At 47.1% G+C, this 19,707-nt stretch overlaps 1 protein-coding gene across 1 annotated transcript in view; it reads left to right on the forward strand.

Annotated features, from left to right (window-relative positions):
* Nucleotides 1-694: 694 nt before the first annotated feature.
* CDH3 (cadherin 3) overlaps nucleotides 695-19,707 on the forward strand; it is a 46,956-nt gene continuing 27,943 nt past the window's right edge. The window contains exons 1-2 of the mRNA XM_015100512.3: nucleotides 695-807; nucleotides 1,019-1,139. Coding sequence (XP_014955998.3) covers nucleotides 748-807; nucleotides 1,019-1,139 — 181 coding nt within the window. The 5' untranslated portion in view covers nucleotides 695-747. The remainder of the gene's footprint in view (nucleotides 808-1,018; nucleotides 1,140-19,707) is intronic.

A 19,707-nucleotide genomic window follows, 5' to 3' on the forward strand; every position in this document is an offset into this window, starting at 1 on the left:
TGTTCGGTTGTGCCAGGGAAGTAATGAGTTTTCCGTGAGTTGTAGCAGATTTTGTAACGCGGTCCCTGGTGACCTCACTGCCAGTTTTAAACCCTGGAGACCCGGGAGCAGGCTGATGTGGGAGGTTGGAAAGAGGCAGGAGGTACCACCCCCCGCGCGCCCCCGCTGTCGCCGGGTGTGGGGCGGACACACCCGGTCTCCATCAAAGCTTTGGGTAACAGAGCGCCTCAGGGAAGCATGAACGCGGCGCCTCTGTTTCCAGTCGGGTTCAGATGCATCTCCACTTCTTTTTCCCACTCTAGCCGCAAGGCACAGAAACCTTTTTCTTCGCGTGCTGAGAGGGCTGAGGAGGGGGTGGGTTGGGGTTTTTCCCCTCTCGAACTCAGAAGCTGCAAGACAGGGCCTGGGTCCCTGCCGGGAGGAATTCCAGAAAAGCCAAGAGAACGCAGGAGGGAACGGGAAAAGACTCTGTGTGTGTGTGTGTGTGTGTGTGTGCGTGCGTGTGTGTGTGTGTGTGTGTGTGCAAGAGGTGGGGGGGTGGGGGTCTTGGGTGCCTCCACCGCGCCAACCGCGGCCCCACCTGCGAGAGGGCGGGATCTTTCGGCGCTGGACCAATCAGCACCTGCCTGCGCTCACCTGGCCCCCTCCCTCCGGCTCCCGCGGGCCGAGGTTCTCGGAGGCTCACGTTGAGCTTAGCGGAGCGCTAGCCCGCGGTTGCGGCGGCTTTTCACCCCTCTCTCTCCAGCCATGGGGCTCCGTGGTGGGCCTCTCGCGTCCCTCCTCCTCCGCCTCTTTCTCCTACTCCAGGTACTCCATTGCCTTGCCCTGGCCCCGGCCGGAACGCTCCTCCGAGGGCTGGCGGGCGGGGTCCGCACGCGGCGGCGGCGTCGGGGAGCGCGCGGGGCAGGGCTCCGTGGGGCCAGGGTTGTCCGGGACAGCCTGTGAGGACTCCCCGGGATGGGTTTGCAGGGCCGGGCACGCCTATGACCCAGCCTCCCTCTTTTCCTCCTTCCCTCAGGCGCAGGTTTACTGGCTGCCGCGCGCGGCCTCAGAACCGTGCCGGGCAGGCTTCGCGGAAGCTGAAGTGACCTTGGAGGCGCGAGGCGCGGAGCTGGAGCCGGGCCAGGCGCTGGGAAAAGGTAAGGGCCCCCCACCCCCGGGCCCGCCTGTGGAACTGCGGAGCGGGGGCCGCACGTGGGGTGTCCAGGCTGCCGCGGGAACTCCTGGCGCCGCCTCAGGTGTGGGGGAGGCGCAGACAGCATCCCGGGGACTTGAAGAGGGGTGGGCTGCCGAAGGGAAAGGCTAGAGAGCGTAGAGCCCTCTGACGTCCAGCCCCTCCCTGTCCCTCTGCGGCGGCTTACCTTGCCCCCCTCCTTCAGGGTGCGGGGCGGCTGGGCTACGCTCCCCGCCCGGACGTGGGAAGCTCTCCCCTGCTGGCCCCAGTGGAGGAATGCGCCGTCCACATTCCTCCCCAGCCCCCGCGCAGGTGTGGGGATGAGCCGTGCCCCGGGCAGCCCCCTTCGCCCCTCTAGGGCCCCCTTTGTGTACCGTGCTTTGTGTCTCCGACAGACAGACCAGGTCTGTTTCTCTTCTTCGCGCTCCCTCCCCCCGCCCCCCTTCTCCCCCGGCGGCTGGAATGCACTCTTAACCCTGCCCTTCCCGGAGGGCCTGCGCCCCTGCAGCCTGCCTGGAAACTGGGCCTGGCACACCTGAACTGGGGCCGTTACACCCTGGGGACAACCCCGACCCCCAGTGTCTCGGGACTGGAATGTTAGGATACTTAAGGGAGTGGAGATCCAGAAGCCGGAAAGTCTCCATCTGTAGGCGGATGGGGAATCAAAGCTCATTTTTGATCTCACAATTACTTGCCCCCCAACCACCAAACTTGAGGTGGAGGGCGGGTACTTTGATGAACAGAACCACTGTGTTATGAGACTCAGGCAGCTGAGGGGCAGATGGTGGCCTCTTTCCCTCCATCCAAGACAGTGGGGGCTTCTCCAACCGCTCAAACCCAAATTCTTAAACAAGTGTATCCCAGGATCCTTGGGTGGGGTCCAGAGGATCCTAAACCTGTGAAGTTGTTTAAGAGTTTCTGTGTGGATTTTTCTGGGTAGGGAATCTACAGTTAAAAATTTCAAAGCTATTTAAAAACCTGTGCCACCTAGCATTTTTTTTGATTCCCACATCAGCCTACCCTTCACCCCAGGTACAGATTCCCAGAGCTTGAATGTGGGGATGGCTGGGGGATAGAAAGGCTCACCTTTGTCTCTTCAAAAGAGGATTGGGTGCCTACAGTCTGTGAAAGCCTTTTTTCCTTCCCCCCCCCCCCCCCCCCCGCCCCCAAATAACTCTGCAGATTGACAAAACAATTAACACCCAGGCTAGGCCAAGCTCCTTAAACTCTTGGCTGCAGGGAGCTGAGGAGAAGTATTAAGAGGCCATGCCTCATAAACTTTAAATTCTTGCACATGGGTTTATTACTGACTGGCTAACAAACTGCAGCTCAGCCAACCTGTAAAAATGTTAACTTGGGCAGGGCCCCAAATCCAATTCCGGCTCCCTGAGGAAGCTTTATTGCTAACCAGACTTCTGCCAAATCTGTACCCCCTCCCCCTCACTGTCAAGTTCTCCAGCTACACTCTGGGAGAGCAGGCTTTGGCTTTGACTGTAGTCTGCACCTTATCTTTCTTAAGGAAGAAATATCAGATTAACTGTCACTTCACTAAGCTTGAGATTGTTGTGGAGAAGTGGTGATCAGGTTTTTGATTTCATGGTCTGGTTGCCAAGTGCTTGCTTCTCAGCGATGTCAGTCATGTTAAACCTTTTGAGAAAATTCCGCTTTCTCGGATGTCTGGTTTATGGTTGTAAAAATGGTGGGTTCAGGCCAGGAGCACACCTGGGTTATAAAACAAAAGGTGGGTTAACGTGCTTGGCTAACCTTGAGCAGAGCTCCCTGCAACTTGCCGAGTTCTTAGAGGAGTCTTTCCATGAAATGGGATGCTGCCTTCATTTTAAGTAAAAGCAAATTTCTGGGCCCAATTTGTCCAATAAATTGGGACTGCAGCAAAAAATAGTGGTATTTCTCCTTTTAGTCCTCAACAGCTGATATCTTTTCTACCTCCCTTCCTCCATACCAGTTCCCTATCCTTAATACATGGGAGCCCCAGCCTAGCTCCAGCCATGTTTAAAGGGTTGTCCTGAGGGTACATACAAACTCTCAAGTTTGGCCAAGCAGACAACAGTTTCCCTATAGCCAAGGAACAATTGCCCCTGTTGTTTGCCCCCAGGTTATGAACTTCACAGGTGTCTATGAAGTTGAGCTCAAAGACATTATCTGATATAATTAATACCTTGTTTGTATGTGCACTTTTCCTCTTCAAAGCATTTGCACAACTCTGAGCTTGCTTTATCCTCCTGACATTCTCTTGAAGCTGGTGAGGTACATTTAAACAACTTGAGCTCTTAATCCCAGAGCTGGGACTTCAGAAACTGTATCTCAATCCTGCTGGAGGTTTTAGAGGTGGAGAAACATAGGAACAGCTTAATGGATTCAATTCCCTAGGCTAAACTCATGAGCTTCCTTGAGGGTCACAGATATGACTCTCACTTCTAGGTCTATGCCCAGGACTTGTTACTTATAGGTCCCAGGAGGTATTTGCAAAAGTTATGACAATCTTTTGAAGTTCTGCCCATTTTACAGATAAAAACCTCAGTGGTTGTGACTTCACCAAAGTCATCTCTGCAGTGACTCAGTGGGTCTTGAATGGAGGTTTCTGACTCCCAAGTTTCCTGGAATTTTTTTTTTTTTTTAACCACCAGAAAGCGGGAGGTGGATGAAATGAAGAAGTGCAATGTTGGAACACCAAATCCCACCAACAGTAGCCTTCTACCTCAAGAAGACTTAATCATTTATTCCTTTTCATCATAGTTTTCCAGAGACACACCTGCAGAGGAAACCAGCTTGAATGCAGTCTCTTAAGTGTCCTAATGATGGGGGCTTGGGTCAGATGAAGCCAGGCTTACAGAGACCAAGAGTGAGAGGTTAATCTGGAAGGAGGTAGAGCAGGAATGTTCCCCTGCTCCATCCCCACAGTCTGGAGTCTGCCTTCCTTTGAGTGTGGTCTAAAAGTAAAGACAAAGGTGATGTGGGAAGAAGGAGGCTGTGTGGTATTGGTGCAGTGATTAAAAGTGAGTGGCTTCAAGTGGTCTATACATCCTTCACGGTGAATGGTTGAGAGAAGCAGCTTAATTACAGTAAAAGACATCCAGCACTTCATTACGGCCCCTGCACAAGTTCGACTCACCCTTAGTCAGCGTTGGGTAAGATTAAAGCTAACCCTCATTAGCTCTGGTAGGAGACTTCAAAGTTCAGTAATAAATCTGACTGAGCAGGAGTTAACTTCAAGATGGTTTTGCTTATTTCAACTTGTATAAAAATCGCCTTTTGTTTTGGAGCTGCCATTATGGGCTAGGCCCTCTATTTACATGTTATTTTTTCAGTAAACATGTATTTAACAGCTGCATGTATCAGGCACTACTCTTGAACTATGGCTAAAAAAATGAACAAAACTAAGACCCTGCCGTGGAGGAGCTGACTGTCTTAGATTAGTTATTTTTTATGCTTATAAGTACCTTACCATAAAGGTGGTGATATCTCCCCCTCAGCTGTAAAATGAGGGTAAGAAACTTGGCAAGAGGTCTCCAGGGAAGTCAGCAGTAAGGCCAGGGTTTACACCCAAGGGGATTCCGTGGTGTCCAATAAATCTGCCTCTGTGGAATGAATAGGTGGGAACTGGGGCTTCTAGCCCACCTGTCTTGCCTTCCTGGCTCAGCAGCCAAGTAGGGTTGGTTGCCAAAGCCTGACGTTTATCACCGTTAGCTGGTGCCTGGGGAGCAGGTCTCAAACCTCTAGTCTCCCTTCCCACCTCTTCACACGGCACTCTGTTCCTAGGTTACCCGTGCAGGGTGCCCTCACCTCCCTGCTTCGTGAAGAAGGCATGGCCTACCACAAGCTTGAGTTTCTAGGAAACCATAGCTCTGCAGAGTGTTTGGAGGAGGATGGGGGAGGAGGAGGAGGAGGAGGAAGAGGAAGAGAAGGGCCTCTTTCCCCAAAGCAGTGGAGTCCTCTGTCCTGAGGCTGAACCATCTCCATTCAAAGAACCACTGTAACTGAACATCACACTTAAAACACCTGTGTCCCTACAGCACACACATTAAGAAACAGCATTATCAGCACCTCAGATGCCACTTCCCTCCCCAGCTCTACCCTTCCCAAGAAAACCACTGTCAGGACTTCAAATACCATGGATTGATTCGCCTGTATTTGAACTGAATATCCTCTTGGATCTGGCTTCTTTCATTGCACATTCGGGATTCTCGCATAGTTCTGGATGTGGTTGTGGTAGACTGTCATTCCTCCATAGTGTTCGTCATGGGACCATCCACACTCCTGCTGTTGATGGACATCTGAGACGTTTCCATTTTTTTTAGCTATTACAGCTAGTGCTGCAAGAACCCCATTCCCATTGTTCAAGTGAAACTGTAGAGGCGGGTTGGTTAGGTGCATACCTGGGAGCTTAATTGCCAGGTTGACTGAGGATTACCTGGGATCTCAGCACAGTGGCCGAGTACTGAGATGTCAGCTTTTCTGTGTCTCGAAGTTGCTGAGCCTCTTCTGGATTTTATCTACCATCCCCTTCTCCCAACAGTCTCCTTCCCAGACCCATCCCCTCTGGGTTCCTGCTTCCCACCTGGCCCTGTGCTAAGAGACAGCAGTTCTTTATTAAATACCTGATCACGTCCTTTGTATTGAGGGAGAAATCCTTTCCTTTATTTGTCCTTAAGCTCATGCTTGTCATGCTCCCCCAAAGTAGAAGGGGAATCTGGAAATGGCCCTGAATTTCTGAGGTGAGAACATTTTCCTGGGTGGAGATGTCTGTCCTGACTAGCGTGTGGGTGGGTGGCAGCCTTCTCATGTGGCCAAGGTGGTCGAGTCCAGCTCCTCCCTCGTCACTGAGGTGTCTGAGACTCAAGGCCAAGCTGACTGGTTGTTGTGCTGCCAGCAAACGCCTGAGTACCTGCTGGGTGCTCGAATTTCACAGGCAAGCAAGGCCCATAGCTCCTTCACCTCAGTGAGCTCCCTAACTGCAGGAGGAAGCAGATAAGTCACCAGGCAATTTTAATAGTGAATCCTTCATTCAGCAAATATCTATTGAGCACCTACCAAGTGTGAAGCTCTAGTCTAGGTGCCAGGTATACCTTAGTGGCTTTGTAGGCCCTTCCACCTACTAGTGGGGGAGATGGACAAAATAAGTTTTTTATGTATGTATGTAATTAAGGGAGAAAAATATAGAGTCACATATGAAAGGCTGCTGGAGTCACATATGTTCTCCTGGAGGTGGAGGGCACCTGGAGGAAGTGATGTCCAAGGGAGAGGCTGGGGAAGGGGTTTGGACATGAGGGGTGGCAGGGGGTGTTCCTGCCAAGGGAATAGCATAAGAGGTCCAGGAACTTAAACACGTTTAGTCTGGCAGGACCATGGAGTGTAAAGTGTGGAGAACAAAAGCGAAGTAGAAGGGTCCAGTCCAGCCCAGAACTTCATCCCCCATGGGAGAGGCAGCATGGTGTTTGGGAAAGGCAGGAGATACGGCTGGAGTTCCAGGTGTGCCCTCATGGAGGCCAGTGTCTCGTAAGTCTCTGGATCCAGGACCCTGGGCCCACCTCCACCATCCCTTCTCGATTCCCGACTTTTCCCAGACCCGAAGACGTGGTCAGCCTCAGCTGAATCTTCCCCCTCATTTCATTTAGTTAGCTGGCATTACCAGGCAGCATGGCTGGCACGGAAGGGCTTTCAAATAAAACAAATCAGAAAAAAAAAAAAAAAAAAACCAACCTAAATACCATTTACTGGAGCACTTACTGAGTTCCAGAAACTACACTCCGTACTTTATGTAATAAGCCCCTTAATCCTCCTGAAAGCCCCATGAGGGGAGCGGAATTGGCCCCATTTCACTGGATAGGAAATCTAGGCTTGTGACTTTGTAACTCCTCCAAGGTCACCCAGCCAGTAGATTGTGGAGTCAGAACTTGAAGCAGGCTGGACTCATGTGAGGTACTTGGGAGTCAGGGCTGTGAGTCCTCTGGCCTTAGCCACGCTGGGGAACATTGGAAATGGTTAACATCTGACCTGAGACCTCTGAATTCCTGTTCCCTCCACAGGCAGGCCTCTGTTAATCACCAGGATCTGGAGTGGTGGGGGAGGGGCTGCGGAGGGGACAGTTCCATCCAGGCCCCCAGCCTCCCTTTTCGGATGTGGGGGAATAGGGAGCGCCCAGATACCAGGCCCCACAGCGGACAGTGCTCTCACTGTCAGTTCTGGTGGGTCATCTCCTCCCTCTCCTCACCCCCATATTCACCTGCTCCCAACATCAAGGACCTCCCCCAGCCCTACTCTGAGTGGGGGAGCTTGATATCAGCAGCACCCATCCTGCTCTCCCAGCCAAATTTGGGCACCCATGAGGTTGCGGGTCTCATAGAACATCAGTAGCCTGCAAATTCCTCAGACTGACCAAAATCCCTCCAGGCTGCGACTGCCAGGGTCCTGATGAACTTCGGGGTCCTGGGGTCCTGCTGTTTGCTCAGTGAACCAAAACACCTTCTCCTGGGGAGGAGAGCCCAGTGAACACTTTCCTTCCTCCCTTTACCCCGTCTTTGAGCTCACAGCTGTGGCTCTGTCACTGCCATCCGAGGAGAGGGCTCAGAGCCAGGGCCACACAGCTAGGAGGCAGGAGGGCTGGGTGCTGCTTCCCACTCTCAGAGCCTCTGTGGGCCACACAGAACCCTAGGAAGAGGAGAGAGCGGCCCTCCCTCCGGACTCTGACTGTCCCAGGGGCTAGATTGGGAATGGAGCCAGGGAGGCGTGAAACCAGGCTTTGTTCTTCCTCCTCAGTCTCAGTAACCACACTCTTCCTTGCTTGAGAGCACATGGGATCAGCTTGAAACTGCGTCTCCCTTAGCAAGAAGGCTCAAACCTGTGCTGGAGACTAGAGACAGGTTGATCTTGCCCAGCAGGGAGGTCAGACCTCAGGGTCTCACGTTAACTCTGCTTCCCCTGGAATTAATTGTATGCCTGTGGGTTTTTCTGAGAAGATTCCTCCCCCAAGTTTGGAAACTAGTATATTCCCCACTGGAACGGTCTTCCACCCTCCCCAGTTCACGTCTGTTCAGAAGTTGTTCGGGCTCTTGTCAAAGGACACGCCTGATGGCATCCATCTGGGTGCCGGCGAGGGAGACCAGGCTTCTGGGCCTCAGGCAGGTGCTCTGGTCCCAGCTCCTCAGCCTTGCGGCCCTAACTCCCCTGTGTGGGAAGCACCTCCATGGCTAGCCCTGGACGTGGTTGGTCAGATAGAGGGCAGGGCCGGAGGGCTCAGCTGCCATCCTGGGTGTCTTGCTTAAGGCCGCCTGCCTCCTCCCAACGAGCCCCATCTTGTTGTAGCTTCAGGCAGAGAGAGAAGACAGCTACTTGTGGGCTCCCCGCACACAAGCCAGAACAAGATGCCAGGCCCACACCCTGCCCTCACCCCAGAGTCAGCTTCAGCCGGGGCTTCCCACCAGGGCCTCAAGACCTACTATTTTCTGGTCTTTTATGGTCTTTTTCCGCTTCCAGAATGCTCCTGCATTCTCCAACTGGAACCCAACTGGTTTTGAGTCAGTAGTTTGCAAGCTTGGCTGACTGTCAGAATTGCCTAGGGAGCTTTCTATTTCTGTCACACCTCCTTTCATATATAGTATTTTATATAGCTTGTGTAGAGTTGGGCTCACTGGCTGGGATTTCACATTAATATTTGTTCACTGTAAAAAAAAAAAAATATTTGTTCACTGTAAAGAGTGTTTTTCAATAAAATACTAGCATGGACTATGTGACAGGTACAGCTTCTTAGCATTTTACATGTATTACCTTGTTTAATCACCATATCGTGCCTTGAAGTAGGTACTGTTACCACCCCATTTTACAGATGAGGCCTCTGAGGCCAGAGAGGTTAAATAACTTGCCCAGGATTGTGAAAATAGTAGACAGCAGAATTTGGATTCAAATCTAAGCTGCCTGAACTTTAACCATTGAGCTCCACTGCATCTCAACAGAAGCAAATTAAAAATAAACACGTGAAAGTGCTTCTCTTCCTCAGTTCTGCTCCTGTAGGATAAGCACAGTTAATAGCTGAACATGAATCCTTGTAGACCTTTTTCTTGACAATGAAATTAGGTGTGCACACAGGAATTTTTATAACAAGGATTGGACCTGTATCACACTTACAAGCATTCTACAACTTGCTTTTTCTTTTTTTTTTAAACTTACTGACTCACACACATCTTTCCAGACTGCTAAATACACTTCTATCTTGCTTTTGATAGCTCCATAGTCTTTCTACCTGCCAGATATACCATGATTTATTTAGCTAACCCCCTATTTTTATCTTCTGCAGACGTGGAAGTAGGGGGGAGTTACCGTAAAAATTGTGAGGTGTTTGGATTTTTAGAAATCTAACTCTTAGGAATCACCTTATTAGGAAAGACTGCTGCAGAAAGACGATTGGATAAATTGTTCCTCTTGACCCCATTCAGATAAATTAAACTTTTATGTTTGAATAATTCCTTCAAGACAGACTTTGCAGTAAGCCTACTAAGGTTACTATAACATTTAAAAATCATGAGTTTTCACACTAACCATTGTTTTAAGATTTAATTATCTGAATGTTTCAAAAGCATTTGAAATAAAAAATTCTAAAAATTTATATTGGAGAACTCAGATGTGAACTATCAAATGTATTAGTGCTTGTATTATTTTCCTTGGATGTTAAAAGCTTGAGAGTGTGATATTTATCAAAGTGAAATGCACTTTTTCTCAAGTTTCTCTTTAGTTTTCAAAATCTAGTTAGCAAGCATTTTGATGAATAAAACTTGATTTCCATTCCTAAAGAAAATACTATTTCTGACCTTATTTTCTAAGAGGTGCTTATGGATTTTTTCCTTAAACCCAATATCACTGCAATAAACAGTCTTGTATAGGGTGACTGCACTGATGTTAAACATTTACCTTTGAAAACCTCAAATAATTCATAACTCCCATGATTTAAGACATGTCCTTTTATGAACATATGTGAAGTGTACGTGTGTAGAATAAGGGAATTTATTTCAGTTCAGTCGCTCAGTCATGTCCGACTCTTTGCGACCCCAAGAACTGCAGCACACCAGGACTCCCTGGCAATTACCAGCTCCCAGAGCCCACCCAAACTCATGTCCATTGAGTCAGTGATGCCATCCAACTATCTCATCCTCTGTCGTCCCCTTCTCCTCCTGCTCTCAATCTTTCCTAGCATCAGGGTCTTTTCCAATGAGTCAACTCTTCTCATCAGGTGGCCAAAGTATTGGAGTTTCAGCTTCAGCATCAGTCTTTCCAATGAACACCCAGGACTGATCTCCTTTAGGATGGACTGGTTGGATCTCCTTGCAGTCCAAGGAACTCTCAAGGGTCTTCTCCAACACCACAGTTCAAAAGCATCCATTCTTCAACGCTCAGCTTTCTTTATAGTCCAACTCTCACATCCATACATGACTACTGGAAAAACCATAGCCTTGACTAGTCAGACCTTAGTCGGCAAAGTAATGTCTTTGCTTTTGAATATGCTATCTAGGCTGGTCATAACCCTCCTTCCAAGGAGTAAGCGTCTTTTAATTTCATGGCTGCAGTCACCATCTGCAGTGATTTTGGAGCCCCAAAAAATAAAGTCTGACACTGTTTACACTGTTTCTCCATCTATTTCCCATGAAGTGTTGGGACCAGATGCCATGATCTTAGTTTTCTGAATGTTGAGCTTTAATGTTAAGTTTTAAGCCAACTTTTTCACTCTCCACTTTCATCAAGAGACTTTTTAGTTCCTCTTCAGTTTCTGCCATAAGGGTGTGTCATCTGCATATCTGAGGTTATTAATATTTCTCTCGGCAATCTTGATTCCAGCTTGTGCTTCTTCCAGCCCAGTGTTTCTCATGATGTACTCTGCATAGAAGTTAAATAAGCAGGGAGACAATATACAGCCTTGACGTACTCCTTTTCCTATTTGGAACCAGTCTGTTGTTCCATGTCCAGTTCTAACTGTTGCTTCCTAACGTGCATACAGGTTTCTCAAGAGGCCGGTCAGATGGTCTGGTATTCCCATCTCTTTCAGAATTTTCCATAGTTTATTGTGATCCACACAGTCAAAGGCTTTGGCATAGTCAATAAAGCAGAAATAGATGTTTTTCTGGAACTCTCTTGCTTTTTCAATGATCCAGTGGATGTTGGCAATTTGATCTCTGGTTCCTCTGCCTTTTCTAAAACCATCAGATGCTTATAATTCACTAGTCTCTCTTGTTTTGAAATTATGTCACTTTTTACATTTTTCTCAATTTGGGAGATTTTAATTTCTTCAAACTTTGCACGCAAAGTGAGACTTTAGTATTTCCAGCAACATTTCAAATTTTGACAACTGAAATCTGCAAAAAATGTAACTGTGTGGAGCTCCAGAGCCACTGTGCCTGTGTTCAGTCTGTCTGCTCACTAGCTGTAGAACCTTGGGTAGATTTGCTCAACTTCTACGCTTCAGTTTCCTCATCTATAAAATAGAGGTAATAACGAGAATCTTATAAGGCTGAGTTAGTGTATAAAAAAGCATGAAATAAATAAATGTTAGGTGTTAGCAGTGGTAATAATAGCCATGTTGCTACAGCTAGACTAGTTGTTAGACACGTATCTTTAGACTGCATTCCTGCAGGCAAAATTGCTGGCTCAAGGGACTTTCGTAGTTCATTCAACAATTACTGAATGCCTACTTTGTGTCAAGCACTGTGCTAGGTGTTGAGATTTAGTAGTAAGCAGATTCTAACTGTCTTTGCCTTTGTGTATTATACAGACTAGTTAAGGGAGCTAGGCAATAGAGGTAAACATGTAATTACAAGTTGTAATGAAACCTGTGGAAGAGAGTTACCTGGGCTTCCCAGGTGGCTCTAGTGGTAAAGAATCTTCCTGCCAATGCAGAAGAGGCAAGAGACACAGGTTCTATCCCTGGATCGGGAAGATCCCCTAGAGTAAGAAACGGCAACCCACTCCAGACTTCTTGCTGGTAAATTCCATGGAGAGGATTCTGGTGGGCTACAGTCCTTGGAGCTGCAAAGCGTTGGACAAGACTGAGCACAGGAGAGTTTTTAACAGGGGAAACTGACCTACTTTGGGAGGGTTGAGGGAAAGTTTTCCTAAGAAAGTAATTTTTGAATTTGGATCTGGAAGATGTTGGGAGGTAACTGGGTAGCATTGGAATGGGAATGTAGGAGACACTGAAGGAGCAGGTGTGCAGATGTCCTATGGTAAGGGGTTATGATGCACTTAAGAGGGCCACTGTGGCTAGACAGTGGAGACAGGGACTGGGCACACTAGAGATTTAGAGATTTGGGGTTTTATCCTGAGAAGAGTGGCACATCACTGATAAGTTTCAAAATAGGAAGTGATCTTATTCTCTCAAATGTATCATCTATAGAATTTTTAAAAGATTCTCCTTTATTAAAATGGAGAATAATGTATTCATTTAGGCTAAAAATGATATAGTAAATACTAAGCTGGGGGAAGGAGAGATGGAGAGACATGAGTCTTGGTGATTGACTGGCAAGGAAAGTCTGAGGGAGAAATGGTCAAAGAAAAGGATGCTAGATAACCGTAGGCTATGCACTATGCTAAATAGTAACTCCTTTAACTGAAATAGGTATTGCTGGCATCGCTCCCATTTTATAGATAATGGAAACATATTGCTCAAAGTCTTGTCACTGAAACCAACATTTAAATTCAGTACTCTAGACACAGACCTTGGGCTGCTTCTGAGGCCCAGATTTTGGGTTTGTGTAGCTGAGTACATGCTGTGCCCTTCCCTGGGAGACTGGAAAAGGACCAGATTTATGCCAAGAGCAAAGAAGATCATGAATTTGCTTTTTGACATAATGATTTTAAGATTATGGATTATGCCTTTAAAGCATCAGGGGGGAGATATTGAAAAGACAGGTATATATGTTGGTCAGAAGAAGGATCTGGGCATTTAAAATTTTAATACATACTCTGGAGCGCCCTCAAAAATCCATACCAATTTACCTTACAAGAAATAAAGGTGAGAATCAGGAACTTTAAAAAACCAACAGTCTTCCCTGGATCCACCTCCAGAAACTGATTCAGTAAAAGTGATGGATGGGCTGGAAGCAGGGAATCTGAATTTTTTTTTTTTTTTAAAGTTCTCCAGGTGATTGTATCAGTTGTGTTTGGGAACATTGTTGTGTGATATCATGAAGACCATTGTGAAGAGCTAGGTGTATCTCTTTTAGAGAGTATATAAAAGAAAGGGACAGATTTGAGAGATATGAATGGAACTGTGGCTCCTCCCCGCCCCTAACCTCCTTTGGCCCCTTGGCTTGCAAGGATCTTAGTTCCCTGACCAGGGACTGAACTTGGGCCACCAGCAGTGAAAGCGCCAAGTCCTAACCACTGGACTGCCAGGGAATTTCTGAAAGCATGGCATTTTGAATTTAACTTCCAATGCTTGTCTTAATGGCAGTTGATCCATTTTTTTTTCCCTTAATTTTCTGCTTACCTCAGTATTTCAAATGACCTTTACCTTCTTGGTTTTTTTGTTTTGCTTTTAAAATCACTATCACTAGTTTTGAATACTTAATTGTGCTTTGAAAAGCACAATGCATTTTATTTGGCTTTAATCAGAGCCTGGATATGTATGTGTATGTGTGTTCTCATTTTAGAGACTAAAAATAATTTGTTGAGTGCTTACTGTTAACAGCTTGAGTATGAAGTGACCTGCCCAGGCTGCAGGGCCAATGTGCAGCACTTTTGCCCACCAGACCCTTGATTGATATCCCAGAGGTCCCAGGTCAATCTCCAGATCTCTGCTCTCATTCTTCAGGTGAGGATCACTGACAGTGTGCTAACACTGAGCTTTGAGTCAACTGTCTCTGGAACTCCCAGAGTGCCGTGGAGTACAACTCAGCTTGGGTTTCTCTCTGGAGAGTACAAGGGAGGACCCAGCTCCCATGGGTGAGAAGAACCTGAGTAACATTATTTAGGTCTTTCCAAAGAGCTTTGTGCAGAGAGGCAAAACTTCTCTAGAAAGAATTGCTTCCTCCTCAACCACATGGAGTTGCCATATAACTTTACTAGGCAGAGGTGGGCAAAATCACATCTCTTTCTGATTGCAAAACATGTTTACTGTGAAAAAAACTGGAAGAGGAGCAGAATGGAGGTCTACCACCCATCAAGGACTTTAGTCATTTCAAACAAACATTTTCAATAGATCTTCCACATCCGTTTTCCTAACCAAGTCTTCCTTGAGGATATCTGAGGGAGAGGAGTCCCATTGCTTTATCGCCCCACAGCTGGCCCTCCTGACTTGCTTTCTCAATAATCCAGCTTCATTTTCTACTTCTGTGAATCAGAGAAGGGCTTCGTAAAGCCATTCCTTGCACCAACAGGCATTTGAGAATGCCTTTCATCAAATGCTTCAGCTCTAGCTCTGTGCTTGACTCTTTAGCATTCCCCACGGGGGTGATCTGGTGGCGATGGGTCATCATGTACACATCCAAGGCAGCGGGTCCTCTTGTGCTGCTCTCAGCATTTGGGAATCAAAGTTTGGCTCCTCTGAGAATGCCAAAACAGCTATGGCAGGACACTTGGGATGCTTCGTCTTCCAACATACCATGGGACAGCCCCTTGGGCTCCCAGCATGCCTCACAGGCTCCCCATGTCCTGCCCCTGCCACCCAGCATGCCTCTTGGCCTCTGCCTATTGGCCCCCTCAGATCAGATTCTGCTCACCCTCCTCCATCTTGAACTTTGGCTTGGAAAGTCGTTGGTTGTGGAGAGAACTAGTCTGCCTTCCTGGCAGCCAAGACTCAGCTCCACCCCCACCATTTTTTTTTTTACAAGTATAAAAATATTAATATTTTATGTTGTAATTGTCAGGCTCAGGCTATAAGCTATAAATGGCTGTTTTTATGACGTGTTTTTTTCCCCTGAGCAGACCACTGTTTTTCATTGATATTTTTTACAACATTGAAGGCTGTAGATGAGACGTTTGGGCTACTGTAGCACACAGACTTCAGTATTCTTAAGTTGCTGAGACTTTTTTTTTTTTTTTAAGTTGCTGAGACTATTGAACACTATAAACAGTCAGTGAACATTGGTGCAGGCATGGTTTTGTCACATCTTGGTTGATTTCCTGGCACAATTCCTTGATCAAAAGATTTCTTTAAGGCTTAATTGCCAAAAAGTTTCTGCCAATTTATATTCCTCTAACCCTCTAACAATATTTAGCAGCATCCATTCCCCAAGTATTTCACAACACTTGTCCTTTTAATTTGTATTTCTTAGTAAGTGAACTATTTTCTATGTATGATTTTGCTCAGGAAAATGCCAGAATCTTCACCTGAAGGCAGTTCCATACACTTTCCCTCTCACCTTTCTATCCTAATCCCTCAACAAAAGATAGTTATAGCTACAAGAATAAATTTGTTTGCTTTATAAACTAGAGGTGTCCCTAAAGCAAACTAGAATGGAAACATCTTAGACAGTATCTCCCCCATTCTCCAACAAGTTGCCTTTTGGCTGTAACAATTTTAAACTGGTATTATTCTTTCCTTCTCATTAAGATGTCCAAATATCAGTAGGGAAACTGTCCAGGATTGATCATTTGAAGGACATTTACCTCAGAATGATGGGTGGTTTTATTTTGCCATAACATCCAATAAGGTTGGACATTGGGACTACATAGAACCTCTATGTCACGGCTGAGAAGACAAGCTTCTGACTTTCAAGGGTGTGCCCTTGTGAGTTTGGAGGTGTCTACTCAATTCCAACCTAAAAGCAGGCCTGGAATGAGTTCTCAGTCTAGTATCCATTAATTCTTAGAAGTCTATTTAAAAAGCAAAAGCTTTCTTCTTTCAATGGCTCTAGTACCCCAGGGACTCAACCCTTCCTGACCAGGTTTTACAGTGCTGCCTGCTCAGGATCTGAGTCCATGCTTGGCAGTATGGTCTCTAGAGAGGAGCTTTGAGATTTTTTTTTTTTTTCTCTAGAAGTAGCCTCAGGTTACTAACTCCCTTCCTCAACAGTATTCTAGGAATTGCATGTGTTGTGTTTTTTTTTTTTTTTTTAATATTTATTTATTTGGCTGCACCGGGTCTTCATTGCTGCATGTGTACTCTTAGTTGGGGCATTTTGGATTCAGTTCCCTAACCAATGATCAAACCCAGGCCCCCTGCATTTGATGCCTGGAGTCTTAACCACTGACCACCAGGGAGGACCCTGGTACTGTGTATTTAGACTCTGTGCTGAAACCTATCAATTTATATTGGTACAGATGCCTGCCTCTTCGTCAGGTTCATAGACTTTATGATTCAGAATCTGTGCGGGAGAAACAGAGTTTAAAGCTGTCAAATGACTTTAAGGTCCTACGTGGGTGTGGAAGTAAGAGCTATGTTTAGGTCTCTTGTTTTTTGGCCTTACAGTCTAAACTGTTGCCCCATGTGCTCATCAGTGCTCACCAACTTGCCCCAGAAACAGTTTGCCACAAGCCCATTCATGCCTCCATGACTTGGCCAAGATTCGTGGCTTGTGGAGATAGACTTCAATCAGGAACCGGAATCAGCTTACTTCACTAGCTGTTAGAAGGAAGGGGAGAAGGGGGATGAGTGATGACAAGACCTGGTTTCAGATCAATTTCATTTTGAAACCAGTGATACAAGCCAGGGGTGCCAGGAAGCATCTGGGAGGAAGTTGTAATGATCTGCCCCAGGGCTTATCGCTTACCAGCTTCTGTGTGACTCACAGCTTGCGGAGAACACTGCTCATGTTTCTACAGGTGCCTCAGCAAGTTTCCCTGGGTGGGTCAGCTTGCCTGTGAGACCGCCATCTTCCACGTCTCCCAGTGAAACCCTGGAGTACCCCCTACAGAACAGTCCTCTCCAAGTGCAGACTGAGCCAGCACTCCAGGACCTGGTCCTGTGTGCTCCTTTCTCCTCTCGATGGTTCAGCCTTCGGGTAAAGCTGCATGGCTGTAGCTAACCCTGTGCCTGCTTTGAGAGATGGTTTCTCTATGGTGCAGAGAGAGGCCTAGACTTGGAGTCAGAAACCCTGGTTAGTTGTGAGCAGGCTAAAGGTCCCTTTTATTGAGGGCTGACTCTGGTCCAGACATATTGCTCATTGCTGTGCGAACATTATGCCACTTATTTCTCCCAATAGTCTTACGAGCTAGGTATTATTCCCATTTTCCAGATGAGAAAACAGCTTCTGTGTGTTCATACAATATGGATGTGAACCAAGTCTTTGGGCCTCTAAACCCCACATCATTTATTTGTTTACTGGCTGCACTGGGTCTTCAGTGCTGCACTTTCTGTAGTTGCGGTGCGCAAGCTTCATCGCGGTGGCTTCTCTCGTTGTGGAGCACAGCCTCTAGGTGTGTGGGCGTCGGCTTCGGTAGCTATGGCACATGGGCCTAGTTGGCCTGAGGCATGTGGGATCTTCCTGGACCAGGGATTGAACCTGTGTACCCTGCATTGGCAGGCAGATTCTTAACCACTGGGCCACCAGGGAAGTCCCCAAATCCTATATTCTTTGTTACTCATCTGCCTCTGCCTCTCAGATTTGAAATCTGGTCCTGCCACTTCCTGGTTGCGGGGCTTCATCTACTTCGCTCTCTCTGAAACTGTTTCCTGAGACACTTCAACCCCAGGGCAGTCTCTCGTTTCCTGAGTTGTCAGAATGGGATGGTAACAGCCACCTTGCGGGTTATTCTTTGAGGACTTGGATAGGAAAACACTTAGCTGGGTGTCTCGGGCAGAGTGGGTCTTTGAAACTTGTTCCTGCCTGCCTGACTCCTTCGCCTGGATTGTATTCTGCATCCTGCTGAACGTGGGTGAGAGCCGATGGGACCAGGCCCGCTGGTGCTGCTGAAATGTGCAGTCTCAGTGGGAGGCACGTACACCTGGAGTACATGACTATTGACGTCTCCTTGATTGTTGGCACTGTCGCCTCTAAGAACAGATGGACAGCCCAGATAAAATGCTCCAAATGTTTGGAACCGTAAAGCCATGGGAATGTGCCAGCAAACAGGGTAGTGGAGTGTGCTGTACATTCCTGGGGGGCTGATTTTGTAGGCAGCAGGAACAGGGTTTCTGGGTTTCTGGCAGCTTTTAGAGTTTGGGGAATTAAGGCATCTGAGTAATAGGAGTGTCAGTCCATTAGCTCCCTGCTGGATAGGAGAAGATTGGAGAGTTCATTGAGAGTCTTTTACTAAGTGAGAAAGCTGACAGGCTTATCTGGCCAGCACCTCGGCTAGCTGAAGACTCTTCCCTTAGGAAGTGAAAGTGTTAGTTGCTCAGTTGTGTCCAACTCTTTGCAACCCCATGGACTGTAGCCTGCCAGGCTCCTCTGTCCATAGAATTCTCCAGGCAAAAATACTGGAGGAGATCTTCCCAACCCAGGGATCAAACCCAGGTCTCCTGCATTGCAGGCAGATTCTTTACTGGCTGAGCCACTGGGAAAGAGGCCTGTTTTAAGAATAGGACAAGTGATGGTTAATTTTTTTTTTAATCAGTGTTTGAATAGCTAATGCATTCATGTCAGTCAGAATTCGGAGAGGTACACAGTAAAAAGTCTCTTTACTCTTTCTCAGCTACTGACCTCTCCACCCATAAACCCAGTTTTTGGGATCACCTTCCAGAAATATTCATTTTAAAATACAAATGTTACCATGGACTATATTGTTCCATTAAAAAAAATTAACAATATATCTTAGAGGTCTTTCCATATCAACACACAGGGGCTTCCTTATCTTTTATAGCATTTTTTTAATGGCTGTATAGTGTTCTTTTGTATAGATGGTGAAGTCAAGTGAAGTGAAATCGCTCAGTTGTGTCGACTCTTTGCGACCCCATAGACTATAGCCTACCAGGCTCCTCCATCCATGGGATTTTCCAGGCAATAGTACTGGAGTGTGTTGCCATTTCCTTCTCCAGGGGATCTTCCCAACCCAGGGATTGAACCCAGGTCTCCCGCATTGTAGACAGATGCTTTACCGTTTGAGCCACCAGGGAAGTCCTTGTATAGATGGTATCATAACACAAAGTTATGATTGATGGACATCTAGGTTGTCTAGACTTTAGCTATTACAATCAATGCATTATTGATTAGTTTGGTAGATAGCTGTGGAAAGGTGATTTTGGACAAGAGGCAGTATCCTGTAAGAACTTCAAGGTACTTGGAGATACATGTTTGTGTTCCCCAATGCATCCCTAGTATTTAGAAGAATGTTGGGCACTTAAAAGCACGAGTAAATGCTAAGGAGCAGAGGCTGTGCTTTGCTGGAGCAGCTGTGAAGAGATACCCCACGCCCAAGGTAAGAGAAACCCAAGTAAGATGGTAGGTGTTGCAAGAGGGCATCAGAGGGGAGACACACTGAAACCATACTCACAGAAAACTAGTCAATCTAATCACACTAGGACCACAGCCTGGTCTAACTCAATGAAACCAAGCCATGCCTGCGGGGCAACCCAAGACGGGCGGGTCATGGTGGAGAGGTCTGACAGAATGTGGTCCACTGGAGAAGGGAATGGCAAGCCACTTCAGTATTCT

Source organism: Ovis aries, chromosome 14 (assembly GCF_016772045.2).
Source record: "Ovis aries strain OAR_USU_Benz2616 breed Rambouillet chromosome 14, ARS-UI_Ramb_v3.0, whole genome shotgun sequence".
NCBI classification, from domain to species: domain Eukaryota; kingdom Metazoa; phylum Chordata; class Mammalia; order Artiodactyla; family Bovidae; genus Ovis; species Ovis aries.